This window comes from Lissotriton vulgaris, chromosome 11, assembly GCF_964263255.1.
Source record: "Lissotriton vulgaris chromosome 11, aLisVul1.2, whole genome shotgun sequence".
NCBI classification, from domain to species: Eukaryota; Metazoa; Chordata; class Amphibia; order Caudata; family Salamandridae; genus Lissotriton; species Lissotriton vulgaris.
Window position 1 is genome coordinate 1,088,815,570 of NC_141699.1, and position 23,563 is coordinate 1,088,839,132.

At 45.9% G+C, this 23,563-nt stretch overlaps 1 protein-coding gene across 1 annotated transcript in view; it reads left to right on the forward strand.

Moving 5' to 3' along the window:
• Nucleotides 1–1,951: 1,951 nt before the first annotated feature.
• LOC147684197 (uncharacterized) overlaps nucleotides 1,952–23,563 on the forward strand; it is a 165,987-nt gene continuing 144,375 nt past the window's right edge. Inside the window, exons 1-3 of the mRNA XM_086942609.1 lie at nucleotides 1,952–1,982; nucleotides 7,851–8,105; nucleotides 22,127–22,381. Coding sequence (XP_086798735.1) covers nucleotides 1,952–1,982; nucleotides 7,851–8,105; nucleotides 22,127–22,381 — 541 coding nt within the window. The remainder of the gene's footprint in view (nucleotides 1,983–7,850; nucleotides 8,106–22,126; nucleotides 22,382–23,563) is intronic.

Below are 23,563 nucleotides of genomic sequence, written 5' to 3' on the forward strand. Positions count from 1 at the left end.
TCTACTATAATATTAGCATTCAAAGCTCGAAGGTCCACACACATTCTCAAACTTTTATCCGGTTTCCTAACTAAAACGATGGGCGAAACCCATTCTGCAGACTCTATAGGTTCAATAATTTTCTCTGCAACGAAATCATTAAGCATTTTCTTCAGCTCCTCTCTAACATTAATGGGAACGCCTCTCAATTTTTGTTTGAGAGGAATCGCATCCTGTTTAAGTTTGATTCTGTGGGAATAATCTTTGACCATGCCCAATTTATCTGAAAACACATCTTTAAACTCTGTTTTGATTAACGTAGTTAAATTGGCTAATTTATCCTTTTCAACCAAAGCAATGTTACATACTTCTGCATTCACATCCAACATCACTGGATCCACTGCACGAGGATTGAGCGTAATCCCAAACTTCCATTGGTCTCTCCAACCCAGTACATTAATACCTTTGAGGGCTATATACAACTTGACACTTACACATCTTCCTTTGAACGTGAGATCTACATCAAAAAAACCTAACATATCAATTTTGCTTTCATTGAAACTTAAAGCACAAATATCAGGTGGTAAAATGTTCTCCAGGCAGAGAACCGTACTTAATTTGATATTAAAATATTCCTTGGTGATAATTGTCCATGGAGAACCTGAGTCAGCCATAAGTTCCAGTTTGATATTCAAGACTTCAACTTCACACAAAGGTTTTTTTATACCAAAAGAGTCAGTGGGATCATTAACATTCGACATAGCTTCTTTCAAAAAGACCACAAAACCCTTATTTTCATCACCATGATGACCCGCACATTCACACTTGCATGCCTTTGAAGATTCTTCCAAAACAGATGCCATCTTTACCTGTGTGTTCGGAACTGATCTTTTTATATCCTTACACATGTTGGAAAAATGTCCCATCCTACCACATTTCCTACATTCCCTGTTAATAGCAGGGCAACCACCATATGAGGCTAGATGAGTTTTACTACCACATCTAAAGCATACATAGGTTTTATCAAACTTCCTTACAGTACCATGAAAATTTGTCCTGCTGGAATTAAAATTGGAACTGGGATGAGACCCTACACTTGAATGAGGCTCTGTGCGTTTGAGTGCACAAACTTCATCCACACACTCAGTTTTATGTTCAGAATGTTTTTTAACTGTAGTCATCCACTTCTCAGATTGTTCTAACGATTTAGCAATGGCAATGGCTTCAGACAATTTAGGATCTCCTAACTCCCAAAGTCTTTCTTGTGTTTTCTTGTTTTTGACGTGAACAATAATTTGATCACGTAACATCTCATCACACATAGTGCCAAAATTGCAATGAATGGATAAAGACCTGAGAGCAGTAATAAAGTCATCAAACGATTCAGAATCATGTTGTGCTCTAGTATAGAACTTATATCTATTTAAGGCTATATTTGTAACAGGTTTAAACCTTTTCTCTAGTCTCAATAAAGCTTCCTTGTACACATTAGTACCTTCACCCTCACCTTCAGCAGGTGGAATTTGTGGGAGAGCCCTAAAAACCATTTGTCCCTCTGATCCCAAACAGTGTAATAAAATGCTCTTCTTCCTTTCAGCTCCCATGCGTTCTCCGTCGATTGCCTTCATATAATTAATGAACTCTTCCTTCCAACGTGTCCAAGGTAAAGGAGGATCCCCTTTATTTTGTAAAAATTTGTCTGGTGGATCGAATTGCATGGCCATGACTTACAGGATGTGTAGCTTAATATAATACTAAAGAGGTTCAGCGTTGAATAAATGAATGGCAACAGAAAAACAAAGTAATAATGAAAAAATAGTAAATGCAAAGTCTTATAGTATTGTAGTTAAATGCAAGCTTCAAAAATAGTAAACATTCACGAAGAAATCCTGAAAATAGGGTAGGCGGCACCACTTCACCACTTACTTGAAGTTAATCCAGAGAGTGCGTCGATGCAGCAAAAGACTCGAAAATGCGGAAATCGAGTCAAAAAGAAAATACAAGTTAGCGCTGATTGAGTCGGAAACTCGTTGCCGTGGTAACGGAAATACAAAATGGCCGCACGTTGTTTTAGAAATGACGTGGGACGTTCCGTTTTCCTTGTATCACGACGTCCTCTCGTGAATGCGCGCATGCGCCTTGTAACAGATTTGTTTACTCACGCGAGTCGAGGAGATGACGCGAAGGAAAACGTCTTGTTGTCCTCGAGTCCCACGAAGGCAGAGAGGCTCGCTCTGCGGAAAGCACGTCGAGAACAGGTGAACAAGCTCGCGCTTCAATGTGCTTACGTTCAAAACGAAACACCAGTCTTAAAAGTATAAATAAATGTATTTCTTCAAGATGCAAAACAAAGGGATTACCGGATTTTCAGTGCAGTAGCAGAAAGCGTCTTCTAAAGTCGTTCTTCTTGGTTCAAAGTTGCTTGAAAGTATACAAAAGATATTTTACTCCACACCTGTGCTGCTTCAAAGTTGATGGAGTAGGATTTGTTTCCTTGTTGACCCTCGTCGCCAAATTTTGTTAGAAATCAGGCAAAAGCAGGTAAATCTTGAAGTATTTATTTCTGATAATGCAGCACAGCAACTCAGCATCTGGCTGGCAGGCAGGAACAGTGGCAACTGACCTGGTGCCTAGCAGCAGTACAGGTTCTAAGAATAGTGGTGAGAACACTGAAAGATGCAATGCATTTAAAGAGACATAACATGTAATGACCATAACTATATACAGAATGTAACACTTCTCTTTTGCCATGCCCTCTGGCGGGAACCCGAGCTTGGCAAGGCTCCAATGATAGTTGCGCGATGGCGAGCTCCCCTTCTGCCACCCCTTCAGTGCCCTTTGCACTATAAAAGAGCTTATTCGATCCCTGTGCCCCCGCATTTTTGCAAAAGAGGCGATAGCCGCCTTGTGGTGCCTGGTGCATGCTATGGAATGCCCACCAGCTTTCAACTCCTTAACAAACTCTATGACAGTAGCTGATTCATGCTATGTCCCTTCCCAGCTATCCTCAAGAAAATCACAATAGGGTCTTAAAGCTCCCTCATAAGCCCGCCTGGTTTGGGGTGCTAGGCTGGCTGCTACAAGGTCCGGTAGGTCGGGCACCAAGTTGCGATATGTGCTCTGGGAAAGGCATGGAACCCTCTGCTGCTCCTGGATAGTATGACCTGAAAACATTCATCTTGAAATGTGCCAGATCATTAGCAGCATGATTTGGTACCCCCGGGACATGCTTTGCCCTAAACAAAATGTTCAACCTCTTGAACTGGAGCACTATCTCCGTTAGCAAATGAAGCCTCATTTTGCAATTATCTCATTTCTGGTTAATGCATTCAACCACCGAAATGTTATGTGAGCAAAACACCATGGACTGGTTGTGAAACTGGTGAGGCCAGATTGTCAAAGCCACCAAAATGGGAAACAGTTCCAAAAAGCCAATGTTACCGTCAGGCCAGCCTCCACCCACCTACCTGGCCACAAGTATTATTCTCAGTGCAAAATTAAGCTGCCCTACTGTCTTTGCAGCAGGTGGAGAGAGACCTTGTCCTTGCTCAGGCATTCATGAAGAGCCAAAGTGAATGCCTCCACCTTCCCCTCTGGGAGCCAGTACAATCTGTCCACCGTATCAAGTTCTATACCTAGAAAACTCATTTTTTGTGGCCAGCCCCACAGGAGCCAGCTGGACACCAAAATCATGCATAAATGAACAAAAGGCGTCCAGGGATGCCGAGAATCCTGCAAGTAAAACATTGTCTAAGTAATGCAATACCCATCGTTGCCTCGTCACCTGCTGGAAATCCCACTCGAAAAATGAGCTAAATTTCTCGAAATAAGAGCGGGAGACCGAGCGCCCCATTGGCATGCATTTGTCCACATAAAACCTTCACTCCAATTGATAACCTAACAGATGGAACTCTTGCAGGTGCACTGGCAGTAAGCGGAAGGCAGATTCTATGTCCGATTTCTCCAGCAAGGTGCCCTGGCCTAGTCCCCTCAACATTTAAATTACCTGGTCTAGAGATACATATTTCACTGAACACATGGACCCATCAATAGCATCATGCAGTGGTCTTACCTCTGGGCATGGACAAGTTATGAATCAGGCGAAACTCGCCTGGCTCCTTCTTAGGAACCACTTCCGGTAGAGAACACACAAAATCTGCAACTGGTACCTCATCGAACGGGCCTGCCAACCTACCTAACTTCAGTTTCTTAGAGGCCTTGGCCAGCGCCACTAACATTTTCCCTAATTGAAAGCTGATTGCGGAGTACGGGCTTCCAAAAGCAATTGGGCGTGCTTAGGCAAAGGTATGTTTTCAGGCAGGGTATCATAGGCTTTAATTTGATCGGGGAGTGGGCTTTTTTGGGTAACAGATCCTCACTCTTGCTTCATCCCTCCTCTGTCCCTCGATTTTTTGAAACATTTGACTCCAAATGGGAGGAGAGGCCACAGAAACTACACACATGCCTGAACCTACACGAGCCCCCCGGTTCAGATCTGCCTGTTGAAGTCCCAACATGCCCACGCTGTCCTCTTTTTTCCTCTACCCCCATACTAAGGGGGTGGCTGCTCAAAAGGGCTGTGCCCGAGGACTCTCTGTTTTCACGTGCCTCAACCACATAATCATGTCTATCTGGTCCCATGCGTGCCCCGGCTCAGGTGCCTTAGCCATCCTAAAGACCTTGTCAGACTCCTTCTGCCCAACAACCCCATATTCATCATGCGCACACGTTATCCTATTCTGTTAGCAGGACAGCTGCGCGCCTAACTTCAGGTAAGCCTTCCACCAAAATAGCATGATAGTTTGGAAAAAGCTTTGATCCAATTAATGAGGCTTTCCTCTACCTTTTTCCTCTGGGGCCAACTACTCCAATCCCTCGGATGGGCCCAAGCTCTTAGCTTTTTATCCTCTTCAATCTCATCTTTATCCACTAACAACAAGAACACATTGACATATTCCCCTTTCCAAATCATTTATTTCGTATCCTGTGCCAATTGCCTCCCTAAACAGTCGCTATTTGACAGATATTCCCCCAAGCCTAAAATTGGCAAAGGTCGTTCCGTACCCGTAGCCCGCGGTAGCACATCCTGCTTCCTGGGGGCTTCCACATCTGAAGATGTAGTCTCCTTGGTGTTTGCCGAACTGGTCCCCATAGTAAGTAACTGACCTTGCTGGGCCTGCCACACACCCTGCTTTGCCCCTTCAACCTTGGCCACCAACTTCCTCGCCCTCTCAAAGGCATCGCCATCCTCAGCTAACTCACCAGTGCCTGCTGCTAGGGTCCACGCCCCTGATTTAGATAACCACGGCAAAACAGCCGGCTACTAGGTCTGGCGGCGCTGGTGCACTACCGCCAGAGATTCCCCAGGCTGACATGGGGCCCTACCAACATCTGGGCCCATCGCCAGAACTGTCCCGGACCCACTCCTATCTTCTGGTGCGGCACCACCCGGCACCACCTTAGACCTTGACCTCCTGGGTGCCGGTGCGCCCGCTGACAGAGGGGGCACTTCCCCTCTCTGTCTCCTATTCTCTGGTCCATTCTGACTGTCCACCCTATACTTCAATTCAGTCAGCGACTGACCCATCTTCTCAATCATCTTCATCAAAGCCGCCATCAAATCCTCCATCCTCACAGGCTACTGCCTCCTTATCATTTTGGGTGCCATGGTCCCGAAACCTGCACTACCAACAGCAAAAATGGTTAACAATTGCTGCTAAACACCCCTAGTAACCAAGCCCACTGCCTGTTGCTGTACTCAAGGCAACACTAACAGCTAAAACCTTAAGCAAGAGCCAGGAATCACCTCATAGACTGATCTCTCACAGATGGAGCCACCCTTGAAACCAATCCTGCAGCGAAGGGTAGTATACACCTGAGTGGCTTCCAACTGTCCATGCAGTGTGATCCAACAGAACAAGCTAATCCTCAATTCTTCGAAGACCACACACTCCACATTCAATCCTCTGACAATTGCATGACCAACACCTGCAGTGTCGACCTGTGAAGGAGAAAAAGAAAAAAGAGAATGATATGTACTCCGCCGCGTGGACGGAGCTGCCTGCAGACTGCGGAGTGGCAAAAAAAGAGACCATCCTGCCGCCCCTTTTAAAGGGGTGCTGGTCCCCCTGACTTGTTCTAACCAGAACCAGCAAGATCAAATTCAATCCGGTTTCCCCAAACCTCGGGAGCCCCTGCGCGCCTCCCAGGGCTTTTAACTATTGGTCGACCCATTCATCACCTCCCTCAAAAAGTGGCCCCCCTTTCCGTCATCAGCCGTAGCACGGGCCGCCCCTCCAAGAAGATGCGCCAGGGGACCGGCATAACTGCCATAGTTACGGCATGCCCGAGTTCCCAGTTGGCACCTACACCTTTGCACAATACACTTAAATCCACTTGTACTTTAGATCTCTGCAACAAAAAATGTGTCCTATGTAACATTTAGGTCAACACTTAATAAAGCTGCAAAACTTCACTCTAAGTATTTTTAGCCATAGATCCCACGCCTGCACATTACTCATCAATTAAAAGGTTCTTAAAATGGCAGCTTACTTAGATTTAACAATTCCGGCCAACCAAAAAAAACAGCCAATGGCTTCACTGGCAAATGCCCCAAAGTGGAAAAATACTGAATAAAAAATGTGTCGCCTATGAGGAAGTCAAAAAGAAGATGTTATCCACCTGATATGAATCTGCAAGAAACTTTACCCAGCACAAGTCACTTTGCTAAGAAAAGCTTTTTTTTGGACAAGGAATACGATCGTGATGGGTGACTATTATCAAAGGGCTAGATCCATCTTACCCTCAGATGACCTGTAAATTGGTTAAGTTCCTGCGCAGACATGATCAGGCAACAAAGTCAATGCTGTAACAAGAGGGTTCACCTACAGAAAGTCTAACGCCTGCAATAACTGATCTTTTTGAACAGCCATCTTGGCGACGATACCCCAGGCAGGTTGCAAATGGATTTGATCAACCCGGATGTAGAGACTTCTATTTCTAACTATAATGACTTGATGCCAGTACTGAAGCGATTAACTCTTGTCAACTGTTAATTGACAGTTTACTCCTGCAAACCATGTAGTAAACAGAGTATATGTTAAGGCAGTATTTCATTGGATTTCAGAGTCTATTTATGGTCAATAGTTGATTTTAAACCTGTGATATATTTTTGGTGTCATATTGGATAGATGAATGATTTTAAAATTTGTTTTGATTCTTTTTATCATAGTTCTTATAAACAGTAAAAAGTTTGCAATGGTTTTAATTAAACAAACAATAAAAAAGTACTTACTTACTTACTATATAGGTTTTTAGTGGTATACAGATAAAAAAAATGAATAAGAACAACTGGAGTAATTTGCCTGCCCTGATTTGTAATATAACAGCATATCCAATATTACATCATATACGAAAGTAAAATACATGTGTAGTCAATGTAAATAGGATAATAAACTAATCTCTGAGTTGCGCCATATTTTTTAAAGACTGACTAATTCTCTTTTACGTAGCTATAGTACTTAAACTCTGTATCAGTGATACATTTTGGGAAAGCTTTTCTAGACATACTGGGAATTTGTTACAGTTGATCACAGTTGGGGTTGATAAGGAGTTATCAAAATTGAAGCCATTTAATTGGAAAACTATTTTATTGGTCGTTTGGGAACTCTTTTTTTCTGTACATATCTCAATTTTCAATTTTGAAATCAAAGAGGCAGTGCAGTTAGGAAGTATGTTACTGTATTTGACTTCTATCATGCTTTATATTGTAGCTGATGATTAACCGTTTTTTGTAGTTAGGAAAAAATACTTCTGACAATTATGTAAAAGGTTCTCTGAGTTATACTTAAAATTCTATTTTCCTATTGCAGTACCCAATGTAACCAACAATCTTAATGTGAAAGGCGTCACCATTGATTCAATTTCTTTGAGCTGGCTACCACCAACTGGAAACAAAAGCTCCTATTTAGTGCAAATTTTAGGAAACCCAGCCTCAAATGTGACAACGTTGTATGAAAATGTGTCTATCACAAATTTGATACCTGGCAACCTCTACATATTTAAAGTCTCTGCTGTGGGTGGAAAAGGTGCTCTGGGAAACAACAGTATATTATCGGAATTCACAGGTAAGCGTTTTCCAAATAAAATAGGTATACATTTGATAGATGTGCTATTATTGCATGTAATAATACATACCTGCTGGGGATACTTTAACTTTAACAAGCAAAGACAATGACATCTCTCCTTATCAAAACCTGAGAGTAAAAATGTATTTATCTGCTTGTTTGGGAATTTCAAGTCTTGAATTCGATCCACAGGGACATTTCCAGTTCAGAGTCTACACAATAGAGATTTCCAGGACACACCAAACTGGGGGACTAATTTACTAGATTTTGACAATGGCCACACAGCAAGCCTTCCTGCTGCACTGCCTTTTGCCAAAATAAAAGGGCAGGAATATGCTGTATCTACAAGATGAGGCCCATTCCTGTCCGTCTTCCCTGTGCCGGCACACAAACAGCAGCTGTGCCCCAACGCATGGGGTCTGCATTTCCTGGATGAATTTTTTTTTGTGCAGGAAGGGACAACTTCCCGTATAAAAACAATCATTGATTGCATTTTCTTCTTTCTATGCGTGCTTCCGAATGCAGCATCCATAAAAAGAGAAAAAATTAAAGTATTTCTCCTCGTTACGCCACTGCTACTGGGTAGGCATAGGATTCTGATGCATTTCCAGCTTTACAAAACATTACAAAACTGGGAATGTGTCACGTTCCATGGATGTTGCATGGGAACACCCATGCCAGTACCCATGGAAAGCCCCTTTCACGCAGAGTAATGCATGAAAGGGGCCCATATTTACAAGGCCATGAAAAGTCATTCAGGATGACTTTACATGGCCTTGTAAATATGGACAAGCCCATTGTGCTGCCAGTGCATAAAAAAGTGACGCATCAGTGGCGCAATTGGTTTGCAATAAGCATGGGCGGAAAATCCGTTCCGCTCGCGGATTTTGCGGATTTTCGGTAAATTCGCAATCCGCGAACTCCCGCGAATTTACCGAAAATCCGCAAATCCGCGAGCGGCGGAATTTTCCGGGGGCAAAAGTTCAAGCCTGGCCTGTTGTAACTATTTTAGGATGGCGCCGGCAAGCTGCCAGCGCCATCCTAAAATAGTTACTAAGTTAGCTTCAACAGGAAGCTCTAATAGATAAAATAAAGCAGGTGCGAGCACCTGCTTTATTTTATCTATTAGAGCTTCCTGTTGAAGCTAATTTAGTAAGTATTTTAGGATGGCGCTGGCAGCTTGCCGGCGCCATCCTAAAATATTTACAACATGCCCTTCCTGTGACCCTTCCTGTGACTCATTCGTCGTCGAGGCAGGTGTGCCTTCTTCCCAAATCTACCGTGGAAAATCAGCTGTGGTGCTGGATAGAGGCTTTTGCATCCTTGACTTTCACTAGCGCAATACCCGTGCTGTTCCTGTGACCAGGAGCTTTTTCTCTTCATCTGCTGAACTGATCTTTCTCTGACCTTTTATGCACACAAGAGGCATGTGAACTCGCATGGAAGCCCCGCACGTTTGGCCCCGCGCACACACTCGCGGTTTGCACCGTCTTCCCGCCATTCACCCACTATGATGGACAGCTCACTCAAGGGACCCCTGCGCCCTTCGGGGCGATTGCATAGTAACACACACATGGTCGCTCGAACTAGTTGATGCTCAAATTCAGTGACTCATTCATTAGCCCAAAAACAATCATGAGCGTCTTCGAGGCTGGACAGGTGTGCCTCTTCCCAAATCTACCGTGGAAAGTCAGCTGTGATGCTGGGTAGAGGCCTTTGCATCCTTGACTTTCATGAGCGCAATCCCCGTGCTGTTCCTGTGACCAGGAGCTTCTTTCTCTTCATATTATTGTGTTCGCACGGGTTGCTGCAAGTTCGCACGCGTTTTGTACAATTTCGCAATTTGCGAAATTGTACAAAACCCTCGCGAACTTGCAGAAACCCGTGCGAACATAAAAAAAAAATCCGCAAATTTGCGAGAATTCGCGGATTTTGCGGATTGCGAGTTCGCAAATCCGCAAAATCAGCGAACGCGAGATCCGCAAAATTCGCCCATGGCCCTGGACTTTTTAGCAAGGTTCTGTTTAGGCTCTGAATTCAAGCTAATAGATATCATTTCACAAGAATATAAGAAAGTTAGTGATTTTAAGGTAATTTTTAAATAGTCCTTGTAGTGCTCCTGTTTAATCTACATTAGCAATAGAGGGCCCGATTCACAGAACTAACTTAAGACAAAATCCTAAACTTACTAAGATTTTGGTATTCACAGAAGGCACTTACAATGAGTAAGTGCCTTCTGTGAATACCAAAATGAGTAAGTGCCTTCTGTGAATACCAAAATGAGAAAACGGTAGTACGTTTAGGAATTTGCCTTAAGTTAGTTCTGTAAATACGGCCCAGAGTATCAGGAGTAAACCAAAGAGTAATGTTTAAGCATGAGCAATGTTAAATTTATTAAGAGTTTTACATGAACACATGTGAACAAAGTTAAATTAACAAGCATCTTTTTATGTTTTTCAAAATGTAACATACAAATTTATTATACACAGTGACATTTTATATAGGCTACTTTCCTGTAAACTAAAGGGATCACGATCATTTCAAGAGTCCATTTTCATGCCTTCCCAAGCTGTGAGTCTATCTACCTAGCTAAGTGAATGACAACAAATGTCTAAGTGGCAGGTTTATTTTGCTGGATATCATAACACATGAATGTGTACACACCTTAACTATTAGCATATTTGCACACAGTGAGATAATCCACATTTACAATCTCCATTTACCTAAATGAACTCCTCACCAATTTTGGAGTTTTTACTTTTAAATAATTTTTTTGTCCAACTGTGTTGGGTTAAAGAGGCTTATTTTATTAAGTTATTTTTCTCAGCAGAGAGGTTATAAAACTAGTTCGTTATCATCATCCTCAAATGAATACCTTTTTAGCTTTAACATTGTTGAAAACATCAAGTCATGGATGCAGTTCGAATGGAAAGGGGCGACCACTCGGTCCCCCCGAACGTATGGCTGAGTGCCTCGATCCCCCCGGGAAGCCATTTTTGGGCGGGAGGCGCGTCTCGGCTGGTATGCCCGAAGCGGCGTAGCCGGGGCGCGCTTTTTCCCGCCCTAGAGTGGGCTGGCCTAGACACCGACGCAGCCAGCCACGCCCTCGGGGCAGGCAGGGGCGGGTTTTCGCCCGCCCTGAAGACGGATAAAAGAAGGCGCAAGACCAGAAGACGTCCTCTTGTTCTTGTGCTCCGAAGCTGCACCTCCTCGCTACACGTGAGCTCGGGACGGAACGAAGAGCCAATTTTGAGCGTTTTGATCTTTTTCTTTGTCTTACAGATACTTCCTCGGAGAAATGCCCAAGAAAGGCGCAAAAAGAATGACGACCGACCAGATGGTGCGGGCCCTTTGCAAAGAGGTGTCCGACATAAAGAAACGGTTGGCGGAGCGAGATGGGGAGGAGGGTTCGGGCCCTGCGCCGGCTGGAGGGAGACCTAAGAGGCCGAGAAGGGTTCCAGCCGGTGGAGACGCCCCGGTTCCCTCTGCCCCGCTCGAGGCGCCGACCCCAGTACCGATGGAGGGGAATCCAATCCCCGTTGTCGTCACCCCGACATCCAAGGAAGACATGCCCCCCGAGCTGGCAGCACAGCTAGCAGCATGGTTGGGGGATAGTAGTGATGGCGCCACGGCTGCCGAGGCACAGGCGCTGATAAAAGGGCTTCGTGAGAAGAAAGAGGCAGCTAGAGTGGCTGCACCGTTGGCGGGGATAGACAAGCCGCAAGCGGCAGAAGCTGCGTCCGGTTCAGGTAAGCGGCCATTGCCGATTGCACGGGACGAGTCAGCACCCTCTCGTAGAGAGAGATTGGGACAACATGTGCCTTTAGCTATAAAGGAAAAGATCTGGGCAGGGGAATACGTGAATATATTTTCCTTGCTTGTTGATCATTATGATGTGGAGCATGTAAAAAGTCAGAAAGACCTAATGCATCCGAGTGTTTGGCGCGCAAAAATGGCCGCCTTTAAGGTAAATGAGAACATTGGCAACTGGGGCAATGCGTGGGGTATTTTTACATCGATTTTGGGGGAACGTAGGCCCGAGTTGCTTCCTGAGTTTCCCGTTTACCAATCACGAATTATGGGTTACTCGACAGCGTATCAAGGTAACCATTGGTTTTGTTATGATAATCTGTTCAGGAAAGAAAAGGAACATAACAAGAGTTTGACTTGGGATTGTTACGATTCTTTAACATGGGATAAAATGAAAGAATCGGGAATGTTAAGAACGCCATTGGTCGGGAGCAATGTTGTTGATTACTCCCGCCAAAATGTGGGGTCGCCCTTTCGACCAAGTACGAGCACCGACGACCAGTCGAGGCCCGCAGGCAATACAGGGAAAAAGGGTTTCTGTTATAACTTCAACAGAGGGAAATGTACCAGACCTCCGGGATCGTGTAAATTTAGACACGAATGTAGTACGTGTGGGTCATCCCATCCTGAGTCATCGTGCAGAGCCAGAACAGGTGAGAATGGGGGTAAGGGAGGCGCCAAACAGGTCTAAGCTAGGCCGAGGGGCGCCTTTACCGACTCCGATTGATACCTTGGCAATGATTCCCTGGCTCAGCGAATACCCGGATCGGACTTCTGCCGGGGTGCTGCGGAACGGTTTTACACATGGTTTCCGCATCCCGGTAGGGGACTTTCAGGGTGTAGGGATGTGCAAAAATCAACTTTCCGTTTTACAACATACATCCGTAGTGCAAGAGAAAATTCAGAAAGAGGTTAGCCGGGGACGGGTCGCCGGCCCGTTTAGTGTACCCCCGGTACCGGATTTCGTTTGTTCTCCGTTAGGGGTGGTCCCCAAGAAGGACCCAGGTGAGTTTCGTTTGATTCATAATCTGTCTGCTCCACATGGTCTTTCAGTGAACGACGCAATTGATCCAGGAGTTTGTTCGGTGCGATACGCATCGTTTGATGAGGCAGTAGCCATCTTGAATCGCCTGGGGCCCGGGACGTTGATGGCGAAATCAGATATCGAGTCAGCGTTCCGGTTGCTCCCGGTACACCCAGACGATCAGCGTCTTTTGGGATTCGGGTTCCAGGGATCATTTTACATGGATAGGTGTATGCCAATGGGATGCTCTATATCATGTGCTTATTTTGAGCAATTCAGTACTTTCCTGCAATGGGTGTTCACTAAGAAAACGGGTTTTCGAAATGTGATGCACTACCTTGACGACTTTTTGTTCCTTGGTCCCGCCGGAAATCCCGAATGTGCCCAGGCCTTAGATGAGTTCTGTGTGTTGATGGGTCATTTTGGCGTGCCGTTGGCACCGGGTAAAACTATGGGTCCCACGACTTGCCTCGAGTTTTTGGGGATCGAGTTGGACTCAGGGGAGGGGTGTTTCCGTTTACCAGCTAGCAAAGTGTTGAAATTCAGGACAGCCCTCCGAGTATGTTTGAATACACCCAAGGTTACACTGCATCAGTTGCAACAATTAGTGGGGAAGTTGAACTTTGCCTTGAGAGTAATCCCAATGGCTCGCCCCTTTTCCCGCTCCATTGCCCAAGCGATGGTTGGCCTAAAGGAGGGTCATCATCGCACGAGGTTATCGGCTGAGGTCCGCCAGGACATGCGGATATGGTTAGCATTCTTGGCGGACTTCAATGGCCGAGTCGTCTGGAACAAGCCAGCCGTGTCCTCGGAAGAGCTTGGGCTATGGACAGATTCAGCAGGAAGCAAAGATGGGAGAGGGGACTGTACGATCATTCGCAGGAACCCCGAGTCATCCATGTGTCCGGTACAGTGCTTAGAAGATTACCTAGCACGGAGAGTGGCAGCATGGGGGGGGACATTGTTGAGGCATGCAGACGCCACCCCGCTGACGAGGTTTCAGTTTCAACGGGTGCTTGCAATGGCCATTGCCGCAGCGGGCTTGGACCCGGGCGAATTCGGGACCCACTCCTTTCGTATAGGGGCTGCCACTGAAGCTACAGCCAGGGGTCTTAATGTAGAACAAGTGAAACGTGTGGGGCGTTGGTCCTCCAATTGTTATAAGAGGTACGTGCGATTGCACATGTTGTGAAGCTGTATTCATGTACTCACGCCTCTTGTCTTTTGTTTATTTTCAGTTGTGCAAGCTTACGCGGCAGGGCAAACTGAGCAGTCGACCCAACACCAGGCCAGCGGTCGCACGTCACCGGCTGTGAAGAAGGAGGTGTGGGTCGTGGGCCACTCATACGTGAGACGGGCCGCAGACGTATTCAAAGCAGGTGACATGATTCACATAGCTGGGGAATACGGGTACAGAGTGTCCTTCTACGGAAGGGGCGGTCTCTGTATTGACCAGTTTCAGGAATTTTTTTTTTTTTTTTGAGGGCCTGTTAGGGCGGATGAGGTCACCGCCGTCCATAGTCATAGTACATTTGGGGGGCAATGATTTGGTCACCACCGGTAGACGACTGCTCCTGGAGGCTATGCTTTCCACGGTAAGTTGGTTAGCGAGGAGAGTTCCGGGGTGCCTAATTGCGTGGTCTCATATGATTCCACGAAAAGTGTGGCGGGGGGCTATCTCGATCCCTGCTTTGAATCATTCTGTTAAAAAGTTGAATAACAAAGTAAGTAGGTTGTTCCGGTCCAAGACATTGCATTCAATCTCGCATAATTGTATTCATGATGATAGTATGTATCTGGGGGATGGTGTGCATCTGTCAAGGGCGGGGAACGAGTTACTCATAGGAGACTTCCTAGCCTGGTTAAAATCTTTAAAGCATGACCTATAGGTAGGAGTTTTGTGGGGGGTCCGGATAGCCGGTCAACTATCCGGACCTGTGGCGGTAAGGTCATGATCGGTGAGCACTAATTGGTAGATCCCTATGAGTGGGCGTCACCCAACACGGATGGGAGCGCTCGGGAGAGGTGGCCATTGGCCCCTCAGTGGGGAGGCGGTCCCGTCTAAGGGCGGGTCGCCGGAAGTAAAGGAAAGGCGGTCAAGGCCCCTTCCTTTGTAGGAGGGGTTACAGCCCCCTCCTGGGGAATTTCCCGGGGCTAGTGTCATCTGCGACGGCAGATGCGGTAAGTTGTGTGGGGTGGGGAGAGGTCAACGATACCTTCTAGATACCACACACAAGTGTTCGAACGACCTTTAAATGGCGTCGAGTCTTAAGTGCCCCCGTCAAGTCAAGGGAAATTGTTAGTAGTTGCACTTGTGGTAAGCCCCGGTGCCATCGCCCCTCCTAAGTGGGAGGGGTAAGTCTGGTTAGGGATCTTGACACCGGTTATGACCTTGCCGTTGGCCCTTAAACGTTAGGATGTACAATTTCAGTGTTCTTAGAGAATGTTTTGTAGGATGCTAGTTCGGCTAGGAGAACCTCTGTATTAGAGATTATGTTAAGGTTAGCCAAACATCGTAATGTGATAATGAAATTGTACATAACATGAAAACGTTTAATGTTTTAATTTTTTGTTTTAATAAATACGGCCGGGATGGTCACTCCATCCCACATCCAAAAACTTTAAGAACAGTTTCCGGTTTCCCTTCCTTTTGGGGATTGTGTTGAGAGGGGGTGGCGGGTATCTCAGCCATATGGAAAGGGGCGACCACTCGGTCCCCCCGAACGTATGGATGAGTGCCTCGATCCCCCCGGGAAGCCATTTTTTGGGCGGGAGGCGCGTCTCGGCTGGTATGCCCGAAGCGGCGTAGCCAGGGCGCGCCTTTTCCCGCCCTAGAGTGGGCTGGCCTAGACACCGACGCAGCCAGCCACGCCCCCGGGGCGGGCAGGGGCGGGTTTTCGCCCGCCCTGAAGACGGATAAAAGAAGGCGCAAGACCAGAAGACGTCCTCTTGTTCTTGTGCTCCGAAGCTGCACCTCCTCGCTACACGTGAGCTCGGGACGGAACGAAGAGCCAATTTTGACCCACCCACCAGCCCCTGAGGACAGCAAAGTTGTTGTGCAATAAAGTGGATTGATAAGTTTGTTTTTCCGTTTCGTTTACAGGCTATAACAGTATCAGTTCGTGGTTAATAAAGATGGTGAATATCGTTTAGGTTGTTACGATTAAAGTGATTTGATGTGATGTTGCATTTTTAGCATGTTCCTTCGGTCGTAGCGACCAATGTTTTGATAGGTTGAAGAACTGTCGTATTTATTTTTGGTAGGCGGTAAGGTCATGATCGGTGAGCACTAATTGGTAGATCCCTATGAGTGGGCGTCACCCAACACGGATGGGAGCGCTCGGGAGAGGTGGCCATTGGCCCCTCAGTGGGGAGGCGGTCCCGTCTAAGGGCGGGTCGCCGGAAGTAAAGGAAAGGCGGTCAAGGCCCCTTCCTTTGTAGGAGGGGTTACAGCCCCCTCCTGGGGAATTTCCCGGGGCTAGTGTCATCTGCGACGGCAGATGCGGTAAGTTGTGTGGGGTGGGGAGAGGTCAACGATACCTTCTAGATACCACACACAAGTGTTCGAACGACCTTTAAATGGCGTCGAGTCTTAAGTGCCCCCGTCAAGTCAAGGGAAATTGTTAGTAGTTGCACTTGTGGTAAGCCCCGGTGCCATCGCCCCTCCTAAGTGGGAGGGGTAAGTCTGGTTAGGGATCTTGACACCGGTTATGACCTTGCCGTTGGCCCTTAAACGTTAGGATGTACAATTTCAGTGTTCTTAGAGAATGTTTTGTAGGATGCTAGTTCGGCTAGGAGAACCTCTGTATTAGAGATTATGTTAAGGTTAGCCAAACATCGTAATGTGATAATGAAATTGTACATAACATGAAAACGTTTAATGTTTTAATTTTTTGTTTTAATAAATACGGCCGGGATGGTCACTCCATCCCACATCCAAAAACTTTAAGAACAGTTTCCGGTTTCCCTTCCTTTTGGGGATTGTGTTGAGAGGGGGTGGCGGGTATCTCAGCCATATAGGTTTTGGCGCCATCTTCGGCACGAACTGGTCTGCTCAAAGATGGCCCTTATGGTGGCACGAGAAGGGGCTAACGAGTAATATTGCTTTCCTTGAATTATTTCCCATTCTCGTGGCCCTGAGAACCTGGCCAGAAGGTTTCAGAGATCATTCTGTCATTTTTTGGTCCGACAATATGACCGTGGTAGAATGCATCAATAGTCAGTCAGCCCATTGTAAATTGATTTTGAGGCTGCTTAAAGAAATCGTCCTATTATGTATGCAACTGAACGTGGTATTCAGAGCAAAACATGTCCCAGGGGTGATGAATCAGGCTGCTGACGCATTGTCTCGTTTTCATATGCAGGCTTTCTCGGGTTTCCTTCCTTCAGCGGACCCGGAGCCGGCACCCTTCCCCGAAGCTCTCTGGTCTCTCGGTGCCCCGAACTTCGTCACCTCGTGGGAGAGAGTCTAGCACCCAGGACAAGGAAGGCATATGAAGGGGCGTTCCATGCCTATTTAGCCTTTTTGGGGGCAGAGAGAGGGGGTCTTTGGGGTCAGGAAGAGTGGGTAGTACTCTTTCTTATGTCTTTACACAGGGCTGGGAAATCGGTGGCTACGGCCCAAAGGCATCGTGCCGCCATTTCCTTTGTTGCCAGGGCCCATGGCATCCGGGACCCAACAGCGTCTTTCACAGTACAGAAAGCGCTGCGTGGGTGGCAACGCCTAGAGGGTCGCAGAGTAGACGTGAGACGACCGATAGGTCTAGACAGGTTGTCCCAGTTACTGGCCACACTCCCGAACACATGCTCGTCCCCTTTTGAGACCTGTTTGTTCCGGACTGCATTTACGCTGGCGTTTCACGGGGCTATGAGAGTTAGTGAGCTGGTTGCAAGGAACAAACAGGATGTGACGGGGGGCTTGTGCAGGGAACATGTTCAGATCAGGGGGGATGCGATGATTGTCTCCTTCCTCAGGTCTAAGACTGACCAAGTTGGGAGAGGGGACTGCACGATCATTCGCAGGAACCCCGAGTCATCCATGTGTCCGGTACAGTGCTTAGAAGATTACCTAGCACAGAGAGTGGCATCATGGGGAGGGACATTGTTGAGGCATGCAGACGCCACCCCGCTGACGAGGTTTCAGTTTCAACGGGTGCTTGCAATGGCCATTGCCGCAGCGGGCTTGGACCCGGGCGAATTTGGGACCCACTCCTTTCGTATAGGGGCTGCCACTGAAGCTACAGCCAGGGGTCTTAATGTGGAACAGGTGAAACGTGTGGGGCGCTGGTCCTCCAATTGTTATAAGAGGTACGTGCGATTGCACATGTTGTGAAGCTGTAATCATGTACTCACGCCTCTTGTCTTTTGTTTGTTTGCAGTTGCACAAGCCCACGCAGCAGGGCAGACTGAGCAGTCAACCCAACACCAGGCCAGCGGTCGCACGTCACCGGCTGTGAGGAAGGAGGTGTGGGTCGTGGGCCACTCATACGTGAGACGGGCCGCAGACGTATTCAAAGCAGGTGACATGATTCACGTACCTGGGGAATACGGGTACAGAGTGTCCTTCTACGGAAGGGGCGGTCTCTGTATTGACCAGTTTCAGGAATTTTTTGAGGGCTTGTTAGAGCGGATGAGGTCACCGCCGTCCATAGTCATAGTGCATTTGGGGGGCAATGATTTGGTCACCACTGGTAGACGACTTCTCCTGGAGGCTATGCTTTCCACGGTAAGTTGGTTAGCGAGGAGAGTTCCGGGGTGCCTAATTGCGTGGTCTCATATGATCCCACGAAAAGTGTGGCGGGGGGCTATCTCGATCCCTGCCTTGAATCATTCTGTTAGAAAATTGAATAACAAAGTGAGTAGGTTGTTCCGTTCCAAGACATTGCATTCGATCTCGCATAATTGTATTAATGATGACAGTATGTATCTGGGGGATGGTGTGCATTTGTCGAGGGCGGGGAATGAGTTACTCATAGGAGACTTCCTAGCCTGGTTAAAATCTTTAAAACATGACCTTTAGGTAGGAGTTTTGTGGGGGGTCCGGATAGCCGGTCAACTATCCGGACCTGTGGCGGTAAGGTCATGATCGGTGAGCACTAATTGGTAGATCCCTATGAGTGGGCGTCACCCAACACGGATGGGAGCGCTCGGGAGAGGTGGCCATTGGCCCCTCAGTGGGGAGGCGGTCCCGTCTAAGGGCGGGACGCCGGAAGTAAAGGAAAGGCGGTCAAGGCCCCTTCCTTTGTAGGAGGGGTTACAGCCCCCTCCTGGGGAATTTCCCGGGGCCAGTGTCATCTGCGACGGCAGATGCGGTAAGTTGTGTGGGGTGGGGAGAGGTCAACGATACCTTCTACATTACCACAAACACAAGTGTTCGAACGACCTTTAAATGGCGTCGAGTCTTAAGTGCCCCGTCAAGTCAAGGGAAATTGTTAGTAGTAGCACTTGAGGTAAGCCTCTGTGCTGTCGCCCCTCCCAAGTGGGAGGGGTAAGTCTGGTTAGGGATCTTGACACCGGTTATGACCTTGCCGTTGGCCCTTAAACGTTAGGATGTACAATTTCAGTGTTCTTAGAGAATGTTTTGTAGGATGCTAGTTCGGCTAGGAGAACCTCTGTATTAGAGATTATGTTAAGGTTAGCCAAACTCGTAATGTGATAATGAAATTGTACATAACATGAAAATGTTTAATGTTTTAATTTTTTGTTTTAATAAATACGGCCGGGATGGTCACTCCATCCCACATCCAAAAACTTTAAGAACTGTTTCCGGTTTCCCTCCTTTTGGGGATTGTGTTGAGAGGGGGTGGCGGGTATCTCAGCCATATGGAAAGGGGCGACCACTCGGTCCCCCCGAACGTATGGCTCAGTGCCTCGATCCCCCCGGGAAGCCATTTTTGGGCGGGAGGCGCGTCTCGGCTGGTATGCCCGAAGCGGCGTAGCCGGGGCGCGCTTTTTCCCGCCCTAGAGTGGGCTGGCCTAGACACCGACGCAGCCAGCCACGCCCTCGGGGCAGGCAGGGGCGGGTTTTCGCCCGCCCTGAAGACGGATAAAAGAAGGCGCAAGACCAGAAGACGTCCTCTTGTTCTTGTGCTCCGAAGCTGCACCTCCTCGCTACACGTGAGCTCGGGACGGAACGAAGAGCCAATTTTGACCCACCCACCAGCCCCTGAGGACAGCAAGTTGTTGTGTAATAAAGTGAATTTATAAGTTTGTTTTTCCATTTCGTTTACAGGCTGTGACAGTATCAGTTTGTGGTTAATCATAATAAAGTATGGTGAATATCGTCTAGGTTGTTACGATTAAAATGATTTGATGTAGTGTTGCATTTCTAGCATGTTCTTTCGGTCGTAGCGACCAAGGTTTTCATAGGTTTGAGTAAGAATTGTCGTATTTATTTTTGGTAGGCGGTAAGGTCATGATCGGTGAGCACTAATTGGTAGATCCCTATGAGTGGGCGTCACCCAACACGGATGGGAGCGCTCGGGAGAGGTGGCCATTGGCCCCTCAGTGGGGAGGCGGTCCCGTCTAAGGGCGGGACGCCGGAAGTAAAGGAAAGGCGGTCAAGGCCCCTTCCTTTGTAGGAGGGGTTACAGCCCCCTCCTGGGGAATTTCCCGGGGCCAGTGTCATCTGCGACGGCAGATGCGGTAAGTTGTGTGGGGTGGGGAGAGGTCAACGATACCTTCTAGATACCACACACAAGTGTTCGAACGACCTTTAAATGGCGTCGAGTCTTAAGTGCCCCGTCAAGTCAAGGGAAATTGTTAGTAGTAGCACTTGAGGTAAGCCTCTGTGCTGTCGCCCCTCCCAAGTGGGAGGGGTAAGTCTGGTTAGGGATCTTGACACCGGTTATGACCTTGCCGTTGGCCCTTAAACGTTAGGATGTACAATTTCAGTGTTCTTAGAGAATGTTTTGTAGGATGCTAGTTCGGCTAGGAGAACCTCTGTATTAGAGATTATGTTAAGGTTAGCCAAACTCGTAATGTGATAATGAAATTGTACATAACATGAAAATGTTTAATGTTTTAATTTTTTGTTTTAATAAATACGGCCGGGATGGTCACTCCATCCCACATCCAAAAACTTTAAGAACAGTTTCCGGTTTCCCTCCTTTTGGGGATTGTGTTGAGAGGGGGTGGCGGGTATCTCAGCCATATTCCTATTAGTTTAGCGCACATTTCAAATTTGATGGAAAAACACTGCTTACTGGTACTGATTTAGTTGTTATATGTAAATATCAAACCAGATAACTGCTGGAAATCGGAGCATGTATTCTTGCAATTATGACATGTGACAAAATATTTGCACAATTTTAGTAATTTCTCACTTCTAGTAGAATGTAAATACACACTGTAAACTGTCTTCAGGTAAATTAATACACATGAACATTCATTTAATTCCAACATAAGAAATAACATCAATCACCGTAAATCTGCTATAAGGTAGCACAATTATAATTTTTTGAAAAACCATCAAAAGGTGTTTTCAGAACAAAGGATCAGAAATATCTAAAATCCAATGAATCTAGTTTGGATAGCAAAATTAACATTTCATTCTTCTAGTGAAAATAGATAAAAGCTATTAACTCACTATTCCGAGACTTCAGTTGATTAGATAGAAGGTCATACAAAATGTCACCTGGCAGCTATATAGGTTTTTAAATGAATACACATTAAGAAAATATTAAGAGCAGTTGGAGGGATCTACCTGGCCTGATTTGCAAAATTACAGCACATCAGTATATTACATCATAAATGAAATCAAACTATATGCGCTTTCATTTTACAATAGAAAATAAGATGTCTAATTTACCACAAGTCGTTGAAGAGTATATTTCAACTGTACTCAACCACTGTTCAATGATACATTTTAGAAAAAAAAAATCTGGAAATAAGGGTATTAAGGTACCGTTGCTTATTTCTGAGTGTTGAGAATAAGTTATCGTAACTAAAGAGATTTCATTGGAAATATTTTTTATTGCTCTTTTGGAAATGTATATTGTTTAGTAAAAATCTCTATTTTCAATTCCGTAATCAAAGAGTGATGTTAGGAAGTATCTCAATCTACTGTGAGATCTGGCATGCTGTATATTGTTGCAGATGATAGATACCGTTTAAAGAATTTGTTACGTCTGACAATTATGTGAAATATTCTATGAATGGTACTTAATATTCCATCTTCTCATTTCAGTGACCAGTGTAATTAACAATCTAAGTGTGACTGATATCACCATTGATTCAATTTCTTTGAGCTGGCTACCACCAACTGGAAACAAAAGCTCCTATTCAGTGCAAGTTTTAGGAAATCCAGCCTCAAATGTGACATGGTTGTATGAAAATGTGTCTATCACAAATTTGATACCTGGAAACCTCTACACATTCAAAGTCTCTGCTGTGGGTGGAAATGGTGTACTGGGAAAAAACAGTATAGTATCGGAATTCACAGGTATACTTTTTCAAAATAAAATAGGTATAATTTTGATAGATGTGCTATTATTGCATGTAATACCACATACCTGCTGGGGATACTTTAACTTTAACAAGCAGAGACAATTACCTCTCTCCTTATTGAAACCTGATAATAACAATGTATTTGTCTGCTTGTTTGAGGTTTTCAAGTCTTCAATTTGATCCACAGGGACACTTCCAATTCAGAGTCTACACAACAGAGATTTCCAGGACACACCAAACTTGGGGCCTCATTTACTAGTTTTTGACAATGGCCACAAAGCAAGACTTCCAGCTGCGCTGCCTTGTGCCAGAATAAAAAGGCAGGAATATGCTGTATCTACAAGATAAGGCGCATTCCTGTCCTTCTTCACTGTGCCGGTGCGCAAGCAGCAGCCGTGCACCAACGCAGACACCCTTGCGTCATGTTGCACGGGTGTCAGCATTTCCGGGATGATTATTTTTGTGCAGGAAAGTACAACTTCCTTCACAAAAACAATAATCGATGGCATTTTTTTCATTCTATGCGTGCTTCAGAATACAGCATGTATAGAAAGAGGAAAAATAAAAGTACTTTGCTTCGTTGCGCCACTCCTACCCCCCTGGGGAGGAATAGGATTCTGACTCATTGCCAGTTCTACAAAACATTGTAAAACTAGGAATTTGTCAGGTTCCATGGATGTTGCATGGGAACACCCATAGCAGCTCTCATGGAAAGCCCTTTCCATGCAAAGTAATGCAAGAAAGGGGCCCATATTTACAAGGCTATGAAAAGTCATGCAGGATGACTTTACATTGTTGTGTAAATATGGACAAGCCTGTTGCGCTGCCAGTGCATAAAAAAGTGACCCATCTGTGGTGCAATTGGTTTGCAAATGAGGCCTGGACTTTTTAGCAAGGTTCTGTTTAGGCTCTGAATTTAACCTAATAGATGTCATTTCACAAGAAAGTTTGTGATTTTCAGGTATTTTTAGATTGTCCTGTAGGGCTCCTGATTAATCTGCAATAGAGTTTCAGGAGTAATCAGAATATTAAAGTTTAAGCATGAGCAATGTTAAATTTATTAAGAGTTTTACATGAACATATGTGAATAAAGCTAAATTAACAAGCATCTTTTATGTTTTTCAAAATGTTACATACCATTGATTTATACACGGAGACATTTTATATACGATACTTT